This window comes from Hordeum vulgare, chromosome 6H (genome assembly GCF_904849725.1).
Source record: "Hordeum vulgare subsp. vulgare chromosome 6H, MorexV3_pseudomolecules_assembly, whole genome shotgun sequence".
Classification (NCBI taxonomy): Eukaryota; Viridiplantae; Streptophyta; class Magnoliopsida; order Poales; family Poaceae; genus Hordeum; species Hordeum vulgare.
In genome coordinates this window covers 2,209,600-2,225,603 of record NC_058523.1, presented here as the reverse complement: position 1 = coordinate 2,225,603, position 16,004 = coordinate 2,209,600, and the positions used below count along the sequence as shown (strand labels likewise).

The following is a 16,004-nucleotide window of genomic DNA, read 5'->3' as shown; positions in this document are numbered from 1 at the left end:
TTCTAGACAATGCACTATGTTATTGACACACACATGAACGTAATAATCATAAGAACATAGGAGTTGATTTGCAGACCATACCAGAAGATCATTCCGAGATATATTGCAATGCAACTTCACCATCATTCATTATATAGATATATTTATTATCATAGTTCCTTGCATGATTGTAAGATAACTAGGATGATATTTGCATGGCTTGTATGATTTTTTATGTCTTTGCTACACTCGATCATTGCACGTACTAGTACACTATGAGAGGCACTCAGTAGAAGTTTTTGTATCATGTTCACTACTTGTTGAGTTATGAGAACAATAGTTGCATTGTTCTTTATTATAGAGTGGTTCGCCTAACGACGACGATAATAGAAAACCCAAGAGAAAGCTCCAAGATGGTGCCAAAAAAGAGAGAGGCACATTACTATCGTTCTTGCATGCATATGTGTTTCAAAGTAGCGCATTCATATAGACAGTTTTCATATGCTTCATGATTATATATCAGTAGGCTATTATCACATTATAGAACTTGTTTTGCATACTCCCATGATGAGCGTCCTCAAAATGCTGTATTTCTTCGCGAGCAAACAATATATCCTTTAGGACGGATTTCATACACTTATAGATCTCGTGCATCTGTTGCAAGACAAGCCCTACTCCTCAACCTACCTTTCATTATATGGCCTCTATGTTGCCTAATGATCAGCCGCATTTGAGTTAGACTTTGTTCCAAGTTTCGTATTCTTTTAAATCGCCATTAGCATTCTCTTTTTTGTTCATTTAACTTCAAACATCAATTCTCATGTTTATACATTACATGAGTATTTGTTGGAAATATGCCCTAGAGGCAATAATAAAATGGCTATTATCATATTTCCTTGTTCATGATAATCGTCTATTGTTCATGCTATAATTGTATTAACAGGAAACAGTAATACATGTGTGAATAAATAGATCACAATGTGTCCCTAGCAAGCCTCTAGTCGGCTAAATCGTTAGTCGATAGATGATCATGGTTTCCTGGTCATGGGCATTAGATGTCATTGATAACGGGATCACATCATTAGGAGAATGATGTGATGGACAAGACCCAATCATAAGCATAGCACTAGATCGTATTGTTCGTATGCTAAAGCTTTTCTAATGTCAAGTGTCTTTTCCTTCGACCGTGAGATTGTGCAACTCCCGGATACCGTAGGAGTGCTTTGGGTGTATCGAACGTCACAACGTAACTGGGTGACTATAAAGATGCACTACGGGTACCTCTGAAAGTGTCTGTTGGGTTGGTACGAATCGAGATCGGGATTTGTCACTCCGTGTGACGGAGAGGTATCTCTGGGCCCACTCGGTAGAACATCATCATGAGCTTAATGTGACTAAGGAGTTAGTCATACGATGACGTGCTACAGAACGAGTAAAGAGACTTAGCGGTAACGAAATTGAACAAGGTATAGGTATACCGACGATCGAATCTCGGGCAAGTTCTATACCGACAGACAAAGGGAATTGTATACGGGATTGATTGAATCATTGACATCGTGGTTCATCCGATGAGATAATTGTGGAACGTGTGGCAGCCACCATGGGTATCTAGATCCCGCTGATGGTTATTGGTCGGAGAGCATCTCGGTCATGTCTGCATGCTTCCCGAACCTGTAGGGTCTACACACTTAAGGTTCGATGACGCTAGGGTTATAGGGAATTGTTATACGAGGTTATCGAAGGATGTTCGGAGTCCCGGATGAGATCCCAGACGTCACGAGGAGCTCCGGAATGGTCCGGAGGTAAAGATTGATATATAGGATGGATGGATTTGGACGTCGGAAAAGTTTCGGGCACCACCGGCAAAGTGACGGGACCACCGGAAAGGTTCCGGAGGCCCACCGGGAGGGGCCACAAGCTCCAGAGGCCTACATGGGCCAAGTGCGGGAGGGAGGGCTGGTGCGCCCCCCACACCCAGCCCATGCGCACCAGAGAGGGATGGAGGGGAAACCCTAGGCGCAGGGGAGGCCCAAGGCCCACCTAGGGCGCCGCCCCCCCTTTCCCTGCCCAAGGCCCACCTAGGGAACCCTAGGGGTGGCGCACCCCCCTCCCCTCCTCCTATAAATAGTGGGGGTTTTGGGGCTGTTTAACACACGGTTTCCCATCTCCCTCGGCGCAGCCCTGCCCCCTTCTTCCTCCTCTCTGCCGGTGCTTGGCGAACCCCTGCTGGAAGACCTCGTCTCTCCATCGACACCACGTCGTCGTGCTGTCGGAGATCTTCCCCAACCTCTCTCTCCTCCTTGCTGGATCAAGGTGTGGGAGACGTCACCGGGCTGCACGTGTGTTGAACGCGGAGGTGCCATGGTTCGGCACTAGATCGGAATCACATCGCGATCTGAATTGCCGCGAGTACGACTCCGTCAATCGCGTTCTCGCAATGCTTCCGCTTAGCGATCTTCAAAGGTATGAAGATGCACTCACCCCTCTCTCGTTGCTGGTCTCTCCATAGGAAGATCTGAATATGCGTAGGAATTTTTTTGAATTTATGCTACGTTCCACAACAGTATTCAGTTGTTCAACATGGAGAGTCATGTGATTGATTTAATTGACCGACCTTTTATGTCTCGTTATGATAAGATGTATGATATGATAAAATGTTGATACATTTTAGCATATAAAGTCTGATAATACACTTTACATTATCCAACTATGATAACATGTTGATACATTTTAGCGTATAAAGCCTTGATCCGTGGAACACAAGAATGTTTTTGCTTGCTTATTTTGATGCTAATTGCTTTGTATCAACTATATTATTGCATTGCATCACTATCCATTAAAGATGTACCTAGTTACATAAAATTGATAATGTGGCATGAGCAATAAACAAAATATTTATTTATCATCTTTCTACTCAAGGACGAGGAGAATTACACTTGAGAAATTGACACGTCTCCAATGTTTCTATAGTTCTTCAATGTACCGTTCCATGTTTATATCATTTTAGCATAGTTTTGGCATCAATTTATATTATTAATATTTCCTAACATATTAATTAAAATTTCACTTCCAGTTGTTGGTTTATGCCTACTTTTGGATTTTCCAAAAAATTATTTTGTTGGCTCAAACAATCAAGAAAAAAATGCAGATGAAGTTTTACATCACGAAGCTTGCAGCCACAATCGATGTAAGCCGGGGGTGCACATGGTGGTGCTGCGTGGACCCCCGGTGCTCAGTTTGTCTTTCTCTCGACATGCGCGTCTTTATGATGCAGATATTTAGCCTTTGTGGTCATAAGACAAGATGGAACTATGCTGCTATACATTTAGGGAGTTATCGAGTTTTTGGTCTTCACAAATGAAATATAATGTCATATAGTGATACACATATTCCAGATATCTCTATATTTCAAGGTATGGGGGCGACAAGTTAAACTAATCGACGAAGGAAAATGCATTTTACTAGTAAACAGGATGCCGACATATCGGGCACACAGACTTCCTTCTAAACCAGCTATCAATGCACGCCATGTGGAACACATGGTTGCAAGCAGGCAGGCTCCTGGCAATCTCGCCGGCTTGAAACTCCTGACCAAAACATGTAGTCATCAGCACAAGCATCAGTTAGTCAAGTGCATTGTATTTATAGTATCTTAGCATTTTCACTCTCTGTATAATTTGGTTCAACTTTCATTAATGACGCTACATACAAGAAAATTATATTTTTGGTCAAAATATTTTAGCAATTGTGGTAGTATATGCAAATTCAAATAATTTCTATATTATTTATTAAATATTGAAAATATTTTGTTGGACCTCAGTCAAATTCAATTAGAAATTTCTGCCCTTTGGCCACAATAAGAACCGGAATCACTAAAACTTGAGTGATTTTGTAAACTGCTAAAATATTGTTCTAAACTGAAATTTAAAACCATTTCTGACTATGGTGCCCGGTGGTGATGCACTGCTAAAATATTGTTCTAAACTGAAATTTAACACCATGGAGAGAGGGGGAGAGAGAGCTGACAGAGAGGCAGATGATGCACGTGCTATGGTGCCCTGTGGTTTCCTCTGTGAGCTCCGTCTGCGGGAGGCTGTGGATTGTAGCCCTGCGCGCGGCCAAAACTTGATAACTCGGTTGCAATTCTCGGCCAGAGCGGCCTAGCAGTGCCTCTATATGGTTGTCTAGCGCACTGCCTATGTTGTCGGCCGCGAGACTGAGCTGCTGCAACAAGAAGTTAAGAACTCTATTGAACACGGAAAATCCAGATGTATTGCGTTTGCCTTCCCAAATCGAATTTTGCATAGCGTACCGTGCCTCGGTTCTGCGCTACCACATAGTAGTCCTCGCAGTAGCATATCCGTAGGACTAAGTCGGCGTAATCCACAGAGAGGAGAGCTCCGTTGTTCGCTCCGTTGAGTGTCCCCTGCATCATACCATCGCCGTCGATCATCCCCGAAAAGAAGCCGCCAATGGCGCCGAGCACTGTGCCAGCTGCACACAATGAAATCGATTGTAATGAGAATATGGTAAGTAACTGAAAAGGTCGTCCATGGTGACTGGTTTTACCAGTGCCGAAAACAGCGGTGACCAAGAAGCGAAACAGATCCATGGCTGCTCTCTTTTGTTCTCCACGGTTGAGTTTGCAGTTGATAAGGGAGATAAAGAGATAAGGTGCAGCGATTGAGCTTGACTTATTGCGTGTATTGGCTATGAACGAGACACAATATGTAAGAGGGTACGGGTCAATATATACTACTGGTCATCAACCAGTACCGCATCTCCAGTCGGCACAAGCTACTTAAAAATTTGTAAGTTTATGTAATTATTTGCTGGAAATAGTTATTCAGTACGGATCATGAGACGTGAGGATATCAAACTTTCACCCTGTGAAAACAAAAACCAAAACTTCAGGTTCAAAGCATTATGTGTTGCATTAATGTACGCGTGTCTACCAAAACTTATATTCTATATAGCTCAAGTTTTGTACTATGTTTAGGTAACAACTACTGTAATGATAAAATGGTATCACTTCTAGCTTGGTAATATTGCATAAAGAGTAATGAAAATCTATTATATGTAGTCTAAGGGCATCTCAACACGGACCCTCAAACTGCCTGCATCCATCCGGACTGTCTGGTCCGGACATGTTTTGTCTTCCAACATGGTACCTCATCTATGAGAGGACTGGTCCGGATGTTCTTTTTCCTGCAAACCAAACGCAAACCAGGGTGCCTTTGCAGGCGTCTGGATCGCTGCCATGCACGCGTCAAACCACCCCATTCCACCAAAAAAACCTCTCCCTTGCCCACACCCTTTCCCTCCCAAAGCAGTTGCCACACATTCATGCCGCTCAAAGCACCTACACCGTATTCAGCCTAGCCCAGAGTGGACGCTACCTCTCACAGGAGCCGGCATTGTAGCAACGTGCCGGCTGAGAGCGCCACCCATGTGGCATACTATGTGCGTGCCTTCACTCCGCATGCACACACACATAACCCATCCGTTCGCATACCGGCATTAAATAAGTGCGCTTCACATTTTCGTCGTCTGTTATTTATACGTGGGCAGGCCCGACAAGAGAACCATCGCACCTTCGCTCCTGATATCCTCTGAGCACCGCACCCTCCGCCGCTTCTAGCTCCCAAGCCATGTGGGAAAGGCACTCCACCGAACAAACAAAAAAATGAGCTCTCCGGCATTTCAGCTGGTTGTATTGCTATGCCACCGCGGGAAGAGCCACGCCACCACCCTCGACATGCCAGCATCAGCTTGGGCGAGATGTTAGCGCTGTTCACCGACATGGTGGCAGAAGTCAACGATAGAGCATTCCATCAGACGCAGTTGGACCAACAAAACAACGTCCGATTCGTAGAGGAACAAATCACTGCCAACTAGATGAACGAGAACGGTTTCATGACCATGGTGGCGGACAGTACGTGCTTCCTGGATGACCAGGAGGCACTACTCCTCTCCTGCCGGAGTGACCGCGACATCCATCGCGAGCAATATCGGTTGCACATCCCACGTGTGGAAAGACGGTCAGATCATGGACATGGACGTGGTGATAGAGGAGTTTTACGAGGCCGTGGATGTCACCAACACCACCTCTGCACACTGCCATCGTCGTTTGCCTTGAGCCGCCACGACAACAACGCCAACACATTGACAGTCGTTTTCGTCAATGGTGAGAAATAGTAGAACATGGGATCTCACTGCTGCTTGGGTCCCAAGAAGGCCACCAACACCGTCTTGTTGAGACTCATAGTCGGGGATCTTGCCCACAGCTTCGTGAAGACAGAGGTCACCATTATTCACCCCCATAGAAGTTTCAATTTCCGAGACTCACAGTCGTCCGTTTAGCTGCGGTGACCATGATCATTTAGACTAGGTTAGGATAGCCTACTACGTCGTAGGTTAGTAAAAATATATTGATAATATAATGAAAATGCTCTAGTTTAGACAAAAATCATCCGATTGGCATGTAATTTGTCCGGTTTGTTGAAATCCAATTTAAAATGTATGTGGGCATGGTTGGATGCCCGGCTCCTATACAACAATCGGTGGACGTAACCAAATCCTTGCGCGAACGGATATGGTATCCGGTCTGGGGTCAGTGTTAGAGATGACCTAACGTTGTAGAATCATCTAATAGAAATTTGTATGCGACAATTGCAGCAATAGACGAGACAGGATGTGTGTTATGTATATTGGTAAGTTGTCCATGTGTTGCATCTGTGGTATACATATTCTACCGCTTCAACATCACATCAGCATAGTCGAATAGGATCCGTACGCGGTGATGATGGAAAGGGAAGCAGAGATCTTAAGGTGACCCATTAAATGATACTTCTCATAAATCAAAGTGATTCTTGCTCGAGGACTATTAACTACATTGCAAATATTGTTGTAAATATCCGAGATGAATGATACTCTCCATAATTAATCGTAATCCTGTTATCCGACTGTCGATAAGACTTTCCATAACTTAATGTTGTAGTCAAAACATGAAAAAAATGATACTTTCTAGTTTTGGTAGAATGAGTAGGACGGGGAGGGCCTAGTCCTCATTTGGTTTAAATTATTCCAAGTTTAAATACTCGTTCATGTAGCCCCACTCCTGTTTAAGTAAAGCCAACACGAGAGGAATTCATCATGCATCATTCAACGTGCATTTGACGAGTCTGATTAATTAGCCCACCATATATATGGAGGATGCCCCTCTATGTGGTACGATAAAAAGTAAAGATACCCGTGAATAATAGGCTCGTCCTCTTGCTAGGCTTTCTAATCACGCAGGTCGGTTCCACTGCAACAATTTTCATAGGGCAATGATGGCGGTGCGCCTTCGGATTGTTGCAATGAATATAATTTATGCGAGGCGGCCTACACACATGAATATAACTCACCCATACGCAACCGTGGAGTAAACGAACCCACACATGTGCACACGACGCATGACAAAACATAATCTTGAGGATCTATGACACACACCGAAGGAAGCTTGAATAAAAAAAAGAGTAACATCTCAAGAAAATATTTCAGCAGAGGGAAAATGTAAGCTACATTGCTTGTGTCGACCTGTCTAATCATCACTTCGTTCAGAATTACTGGTCGCACAAATGGATAGAAATAGATATATGAGAGAGTATATAAATGCAAAATAGCTTGCATCTTTTATTTGAAAACGAAGTTGGTCATGTACATGGTGAGGGGTCCACCCAGGTGGTGGCTTATTAAATTAATTTTCCAAATAACAATACAACCGCAATAATACCCGCGGGACGAAGGATGTTAACTAGACAACACAACGTATGCATGAACAAGCTGAGCATCCATTTGATCAATGCAATTGGAGCATCACTTGAGGACATACTTCATGACACCAGGGATGTGGATCCTATAGAAGTAGTCATCCCAGTCAACAGTCTTGGGGTCAAAGTTGAAAAGTCGGTTGGTCACAATTGGATCTTGAGCAATGGCAAGCCTGAGTTTGTTAAGGTTAAAGTCATCAAAGCAACCCTTGAAGAGCGAGAAGGGCCCATAAAGGTCCACCAGCTGCATCACCAACCTACATCATAATAATAATCAACGGTTCAAAATCCAGATAGTAGAACTGCAGAGAAATTAGATTTCACACTCTACCTGTAATTGCGAGCGAGGTCCTGGTAGAGGGCAGCGAGGCCAAAGTGGCCAAAACAGAGGAGGGAGATCAAGCGGAGGAGTTCGAGTGGTATCCGGTATTTGAGCACCATGAAAAGGTGGAACTTTGCGATGCTGCCAAGGAATCGCACCTTTTGGGTGCGCACGGCACGGCCATCAGGACCCATGCGTGGGTGGTCCTCGAAGTATCGGATCCCTGTCCGGTACAACACCGCATACGAAGCTGGGTGCCGCATTGACGAGGTCACGTGGTACACCAGCAACTTTGATGGCCGCACCAAGAGGGGGTGCTGCAGCGGCTTATTATTCGAATCCAACCACCGTGAGGAGGAGGCGTGTGACACCATGGCCGCCATCATTGCATTCACCACCATATCGGCAGGCATCTAGGCCATTGCATATTTGATTGACATAGGAAAGCAATGTAGTAGCAACATATATAATCTAACTGTAACTAGTAATCAAATATTCACATCAATCAATCTACTATATCTAAATAGTTAGGCACAACTACGTACCACATCTATCTCAACGTGCATACTTCCACAACATCATAATTATTTATAGCCATTTTATCAAAATATGTTACATTGTAAGTCAAGCATGTAATCATAAATTACACTTCTTGTATTAACTATCCATGCAGACCATGCCATTTCATTAAGACATAAATGTCTTTCCTCCCGGGTACTCTTAAGTTATGTGCATGCCTTTTTCCAGGGTAATCAAGTCATGCAAGTTAGTCGCAATTTAAACTTTTCGTTAATTTATGTGTGGTCATGAGCGGTATACGTGGACCCTGCGAGAAAAAGGCACATTTCATCCTTCACATTTTTTATAAAATATGGTGTCACGTTATGTCGAATCCAAAAGCTTTTCCTTGCTAAACATAATTTTATCAACTAAGTTGTATGCTTTATTTTTTCTAAACGTACACTAAAACACTCTTGCAATTGTATTTTCATTGGTTTTAGATGTTTTCAGCACTTATTGATCCATTTAATTTAACACGGTTCCGCAGCAACGCACAGGGCATCATGTAGTTATTCATGCAGTTAAGGACTGCTAGGTTGGTTCATGCAGAGACCCTGGTCGGCACTGGCTGGCTATACAATATTGTTAGGTTCATTATGAAATGTATTTCATACTATATATGTATGATATTGTAAATGTTGATATGTTTTAGTATAAATTTTGTAAAACATTGCAAAGTTTGACATGACAAAAATCTAATAAGCGTACTAAAAATGACGGAGGCAAGTACTACTTTTAATATACGCAGCGTTCGATTTTTTTGTCTTCGTAGTACAACTTTTACTGTAACTTTTAATTAGTGTATTCTTTTGAAATTACTAAAAATACGTTAAATGATATATTTTTGGAAAGTAAATATGATGATACCATGTATATATTCAGCCCATATACTTAGGTATAAACTAGTGGTTAATGGCCTATATCAAAGATCACCCAAAGTCAAGTGTGTCTTATATTTTTCAAACGAGGGGGTACTGCTCATTACAGCAGAACGAGACATCGGCTCTACGTTTCCTGAATTAACTAGTAATGAATTACCACGTCCATGGTGAGGTCCAGGTCGGCAAGGAAGCACGATAGGCTCTGCTTTGCGTACCCGATAAGGATCATGTCGATCGTCCTGTAGAGTTGAATTTCAAAGTTTGAAACTTGCAAAAACTCATGTTTTGGACCTTGAACATATTTGAGATTGGTTTTTGAATTGGAACAAACCTGGTGCCTTCTAACCATCCTGGGAGTGGATCGCTCTGGACGCTGGTGATCATGCTAGGCCGAACGATAAGGACCGACACATCGCCCCCGCACGTCATCTGGCCCAGCATCATCTCCCCCATGGACTTAGTGAAGACATACGTGTTTGGCCACCCAAAGTGCCGAGCCCTTATGGAAGAGGTAAAAATATATGATGATCACAGCATACATATCAATTAGTTCCAATTCATATTTTCAGTTTTAAGTTAACATGTGTTCAAAAAAGTTTTTGTTTTAATATTGAAGAAACATTGACCTTTCTATGAAGATTCCTAACCTGGTGAGGCCTAGGTCTTTCATGGCCTTCCTCTTGAACTTGGGCAACATATCAATGTCATTGTCGGCCTCCATCTGATTCCTCAGGTCCCTCGCTAGCCTCAGCTCGGCGTCAATGTCAAGGTGGATCCCATCCCTAAGTGTCTCGCCGTCCATGAACAGCCTCTCTGGCACCATCCCATGCTTCTCGCCAGCGACGTAGGCCGTGGAGACATGCAGGAGCACCTCGAGGTTGGGGCACCTTGCAGCGAAGTCACACATGTGCTTCACCCCCATCACATTCACATCCAGGGCCTTGTCGTACCTTAGGGCACGCACACACAAATACGCTCCACTGTTTCAGAGACCAGAAAATGTCACCGTGCATATGTTGTTACGTTCTGGGGATGATACCTTTCGTAGAAGTTTGTCGTGGCGGCGCTATTAACGATGATGTTGAGCTCGTCGGTGAGCCGGAGCTCACGCAACTTCTTGGCCTCGATGCCAAAGCTCTCACATGTAACATCGCCAGCCAGCACCACCACTCTCTCGGTGACGAAGGTATCAAAACCTGAGCCGTGCCGCTGACGCAATAGGCAAAAGAGCTCCCTTCTCACCACCTGCATACAGAGTTCTACACTAACTCACCCCATCATATCAAACCTTGTTTAACTAACACAATCGAGTTTGCAGTGCATTTTATTTGTACGACATGTCCCTTGCTTGGTTTTGTTTGCTGTCAGAAATACATTTTTCCATAATACTGACAAAATTGTTTTGTTTCTCACAAATATAATTCTGCAGCATGACTACCTCAGGTGGTGCCTCAGCAACTTCGGGTAAACAACTACTCCCTCCTACTAAATTACAATATTTTAAATAGCAGGCTATGGCAAATAGCGACGGGCCTCTAAATCAGCTATAGCGGGCTATAGCGGCCTATCTGTACATGATACCATTTAGCGGAAGTTATAGCAGGCAATAGCGCGGTTATAACCGGCTATTTAGAACTATGCTAAACCAGCGACACTTATTTTCAGACGAAGGGAGTATAACTTCGTTCTAAATTGGTTCTGCACACAATTACACACTACTAGCAGGAACATGAATGAGTAGCTTGGTGTTGGGAAACGACGAGAGCATCATTTCAAATGGTACTGATACTATACAAGTTCATAACCTTGAGAATTAAGACTTCATGGTTTCAAATTCAGACATTTGAAAATGAGAAGGCAAGAAAATTTTGGTGCCCCTAAAGAAAGGTATGATTTGGTCATAACGTACCACTAAAGCCTAAACATACTAAAATAAATATGGTGTAGTAGTAGCAAATGTAGGGCACTCGATCACGAACATAAAGGGTCCAAATGGTTTTATTTTCCCAATCTATGCACCCATACCATATAAGCATGTCATGTATTTAACTAAGAAATAATAATTGTTTGCATTAGTTTATGCATGTAGTGCCGCCACACAATCATTTCATGCATGTCAAACATAAGTTATTTGTTTCAATTATATTTTGTATTTGTATGCCCAATATGTGTGTGGGGAATTGCACCATAGTTTTGTAGCCCATTCTTCACATTTTGGTAGATGATATTCCATCAATTGTAATTCAAAAGTTCTCCTCTTGTTAGGCGTCTCATTTTTTTCATATTACACGTGCTTTCCATTATATTTGTATATTTGTTTCCAACTATTTATACATTTCTTTTAACAAGGTTCTTGCAGCAACGTGTGGCAAACCATCCAGTTATTATAGATTTAGGAAACAACGCCCCTGGTAAAAAAAACCATATGTCTGTGTATTTTGAACTGAAATGATACGTATACTGATAATAGATGAGATTAATTTGGCCCACTTATATATAATTGAACATTAGCTTCTGGAAAATAAGTGGACATCACTTGTCAGGTTTATTGTTCGGCCTACCAATGCAAATTCAGCCTGGCACACCAAAAGATGCTACAATATATATGTGCATTTAACTATCTAGAAAAGAATGAGAGATGTACAGTTCAGATATTTCATACCCACCTCTCATGCAGGATCTTGTACAGCACGATGACATGTTAGTGATCTGAATGTTGAGCAGCAATGCCACCCAACAGTTTACGCAACTGCTCTGCTTTATTTTGCACCACGTATGAAATGCTGGTGTATATATGCCTCTATATTACTAGATGTAACAATTATATTATATCTATATTGGTAAATATATTTCGGTTCACCTTTCCTTAAAAAAGACTATGATATGCATTCTTGGTGATGTGGGAAAAAAAACTAAAAGTGAAATCAACCCTGATTGTTTCTTGATTCAATTTGCCAAATATATTGATTGTATTCCTCTAATTTCATAGTTTTAAATAACAGGCTATCCCTCTTAGCATTTGAGGTCATTTAATGGATATAGCATGCTAAAGTGATAGTAAAGCATGTTTTTTAAAATGTTAGTTCATGTGTTTGGACTAAAGTCATTTAGCGCATGACCTCTTTTATAGCGCCCTATTTAAAAAGCATGAGTATTTTTTTTAAATAACATAATTATGAAACATAGCCATACACAACAAAAGAGTACAAGTTTCATGTCTTTCCATGCGCCATGATCTGACTGATTAGTTAAGAACCATGGTGTTGGCTCTGTCCTGCATGCTCTAATACTAGATATAAATTGATTATGACAAGGAGAAGAGAATTGATAGAGAGATTGGTGTAAGGACCAGATGATGATGGTGGTGGTGATGGAGGAATCCAGGATAGGCACTCACCTCGGTCTCCACGCGCTGCCTTGCCGCCACTGCATCTGGTGCCCGCACCAGCAGGTAAATCATCTTCACGTCTGGCTGGACCCTCAGTATCTTCTCCACTAGTACTGTGTCCCACCGGAACAAGAGGTATCAGATAGCAAAATACACTGCCTAGTTATGGATGGATGCATGATCTGTTCTTTAGAAATTAACAAGCCATGTATTTATATCATCATATTTACTCTTGCCAAGAAAGCCCGTGGCTCCAGTGATAAGCACACTCTTGTTCCTAAAGTACTCAGCGATCATCGCTTCGTTCAGCATGCCAGCCATCTTGCTTTAATTTTGTGAAAAGAGAGGATAGGAAGGAAGAATGGAAGGAAGAAATATGCTTGGTGTGTGAGCTTGTGCTGCTGCACCCTATATTTATAAACATGGTGTTGAAGGTGGCAAATCGGAACTGTACACAAAACTAGCTATTGAGTGCACGATAATTAGCAACGGCAAAAGGCTAGCTTGTGCTTCCCAACCACAACCTGCTTTCCAGTAAAAATGGGAGCTATGGTCAAATAAATCAACATTGTTGATCAAAGATACATTTCGAGTCAATAAAAAGACGGCATTTTCGCATAAGAAGCAACACTGTTGAATGAGTATTGTATTTTGCAGTGAGTAGTTTAACCACTCTAGCATACAATTAACCAACGCGGGTACGGTTACGGGTGGATTCACCGGCCAAGGCACTAGTACGAAAACCGTTATAGGAATAGTTAGTTAGTGGTACGGCACTTTTACTAGACGCCGGTGGTATTTCGGCAAAGTACCAGCCCCAGCACTACACACCAGCCCCAGCAAAACGTGATGTACTTGAAGAGTTTGTTTATCAACCATGACATAAATTGGAATATAAATAGCTATATATCATCGTATCTATAAGGCGATGTGTTGCACTTGCACCTGAATGACATTTAAAACCTGGAAACTAGTATATAAGTACTGCTCTCTTGTGTAGGCTTGATTCGACAGAAAGCAAGTATTTGGACATATGATACTGCATTTGTAGTACGAAGCACACTTGCGAAGGAAACAATAGTTAGCTACTCCCTCCGGTCCTTTTTACTCTGCATATTAGATTTGGGTCAAGTCAAACTTTACAAAGTTTGACCAAATATATATTGAAAAATATTAACATCTTCAATACCAAATATACATATCATGAAACTACCTTCCGTAATGAATCTAACAATATTAATTTGACATTGTGAATATTGTTACATGTTTCTATAAATTTGGTCAAAGTAGAGATACTTTGACTTCAGACAAAGCTAATATGCAGACTAAAAAGGACCGGAGGGAGTATATTAATTATGTATTTATACTCACATATACCAGTATTTTGTGCCAGCCGCTGATAACTCGTTCATCAATCTTTGCTTATCAGTCCACTCCAATGGTCTAAAAATAGGCTTTCACTCCGCTTTATAACTAAAACAGCCAACCAGTCCAACACTGAGTAGCAACGAACGGACACAAAAAGATTACTGGGCCACAACACAAGCAAGCCCAACTAACATTAGAAAAAGCATAAAAAGGCCACCAGGTGGGCATCACATCAAGGGGAAGCCGACAAAGGTAGCCGACATGCAAAGGCCTGAAGCGCACCCAACATCTGCCACTAAAGTGCCTTGTCCCGTTGAATAGACAGCGGGTGCCGCTGCTGCATGAACACCTGAAATATTAAGAAAGAGTTAAGATACATAATTACGCGCTCAACAAAGTCCCTCTCCATCACAATCTTATTACGCGCCGTCCAAAGAGTGCAAATAAGCTCAACAAAGATCAGTCATAAAAGGCATCTTTGACTTTCGGGCTGCAGCGCTCTAGCCTGGAGGAAGCCAGTTTGAATAGCCCCTTTCGTCCCCTTCCGTTAAAGCTCAAGGTGTCGGGATATGGCTTCTGATTACATTTTCCGATTCGTCTCGGGCCTTGGCCCGCGACTCTAACAAGAGTTTGTAATCCCATTTTGCAATATCTTCCCCCAGGGTCATATAGTAACTGGTTTTGATCCGTAATCAGGGTTTTAAATTGCCGGCTACTATCAGCTATAGCTGTCGCTATTGCTGTTTCTGAAGTATCCATCTATTTTGCTTTCCTTCACAATCTTGCCGCTATAGCCCGTTATAGCCTCAAATAGCCTAGTTATAGCCCCAAATAGCTCAATGGAAAAGCCACGCGCTAAATCCCATAGCCGGCAATTTAAAACCTTGCCTGTAACGCTAGTCACAGCCCACCATAGCGACCTGCTTAGAGCATCTCCGATTGACCCGTTAAAAGCTTTAAATCTTCATTTTAAGAAGTTGACCGTATCTAGCGATCTATTAAAAGCAACCCAACTTTATCAAACATATTTGACCGGAGCCTCCCAGACTGAATATTTCGGCCCGTGTCGGAGCAAAATACAGTAGATCTAGGATAGGGGGTCATAAGCTGGTGATCTTAATTGGATGGTAACAGGAAGTAGAGACACAGTGTTTCACCAGGTTCGGGATCCCTTGAAGAGGTAAACCCTACTTCTTTCTTGTATTGTATTGATTATGGATCGGGGTACAAAGTACATGTGAGCTACCTCGAGATCGTATGAATGAGTCTGAAAGTCCTGCCTCTTCCGAGTAAACCCCTTGGCTTATATAGTAAAGTCCCGCCTCTCCAGATCCATTCCACTCCTCCCATTTTCCTCCTCATCGATGCCCCCCGGGCAACATTGCAGGTGTGCCTTCCTGGCATCACAGGGTCGAGCCCAACTTCGCCTCCTTGATCGATGCTTTGACGGGTTACCTCCCATGCCATGTAGCACCAGAAGGTCGAACAACAAGCAGTGGACTCTGGTGTTCCCCTCTTTGAAGAGCCCCTGTTGAGAGTGGAAGGTTAGTGTGTCAATCGCCCATGTGAGCAATATTAGCATTATTTGAAGCATTGTAGTTGTAAAATTCTTCTCCTTCTCTTGGATTTGTTCATCAGATTTTGCTAAATCCGTCACATCTTTAAGTACTTTTGTTGCAGGAAGCACATAA

At 42.5% G+C, this 16,004-nt stretch overlaps 1 protein-coding gene across 2 annotated transcripts; it reads right to left on the bottom strand.

The window, feature by feature from the left end:
* Positions 1-7,660: 7,660 nt before the first annotated feature.
* Positions 7,661-13,315, bottom strand: LOC123403056 (probable fatty acyl-CoA reductase 5). 2 transcript variants are annotated; one of them, XM_045097029.1, is made up of 8 exons: positions 13,176-13,315; positions 12,955-13,058; positions 10,597-10,802; positions 10,205-10,507; positions 9,889-10,056; positions 9,715-9,796; positions 8,125-8,528; positions 7,661-8,050 (listed from the first exon to the last, which is right to left on the bottom strand). In XM_045097029.1, exons 1-8 carry the CDS (start codon positions 13,264-13,266, stop codon positions 7,840-7,842), a joined length of 1,569 nt encoding a protein of 522 aa, XP_044952964.1. In that variant the 5' UTR covers positions 13,267-13,315; the 3' UTR covers positions 7,661-7,839. The 2 variants fall into 2 exon arrangements, with proteins under 2 accessions (XP_044952964.1, XP_044952965.1); XM_045097030.1 differs by having other exon boundaries at positions 7,890-8,050; positions 8,274-8,528.
* Between the last annotated feature and the right edge of the window lie 2,689 nt (positions 13,316-16,004).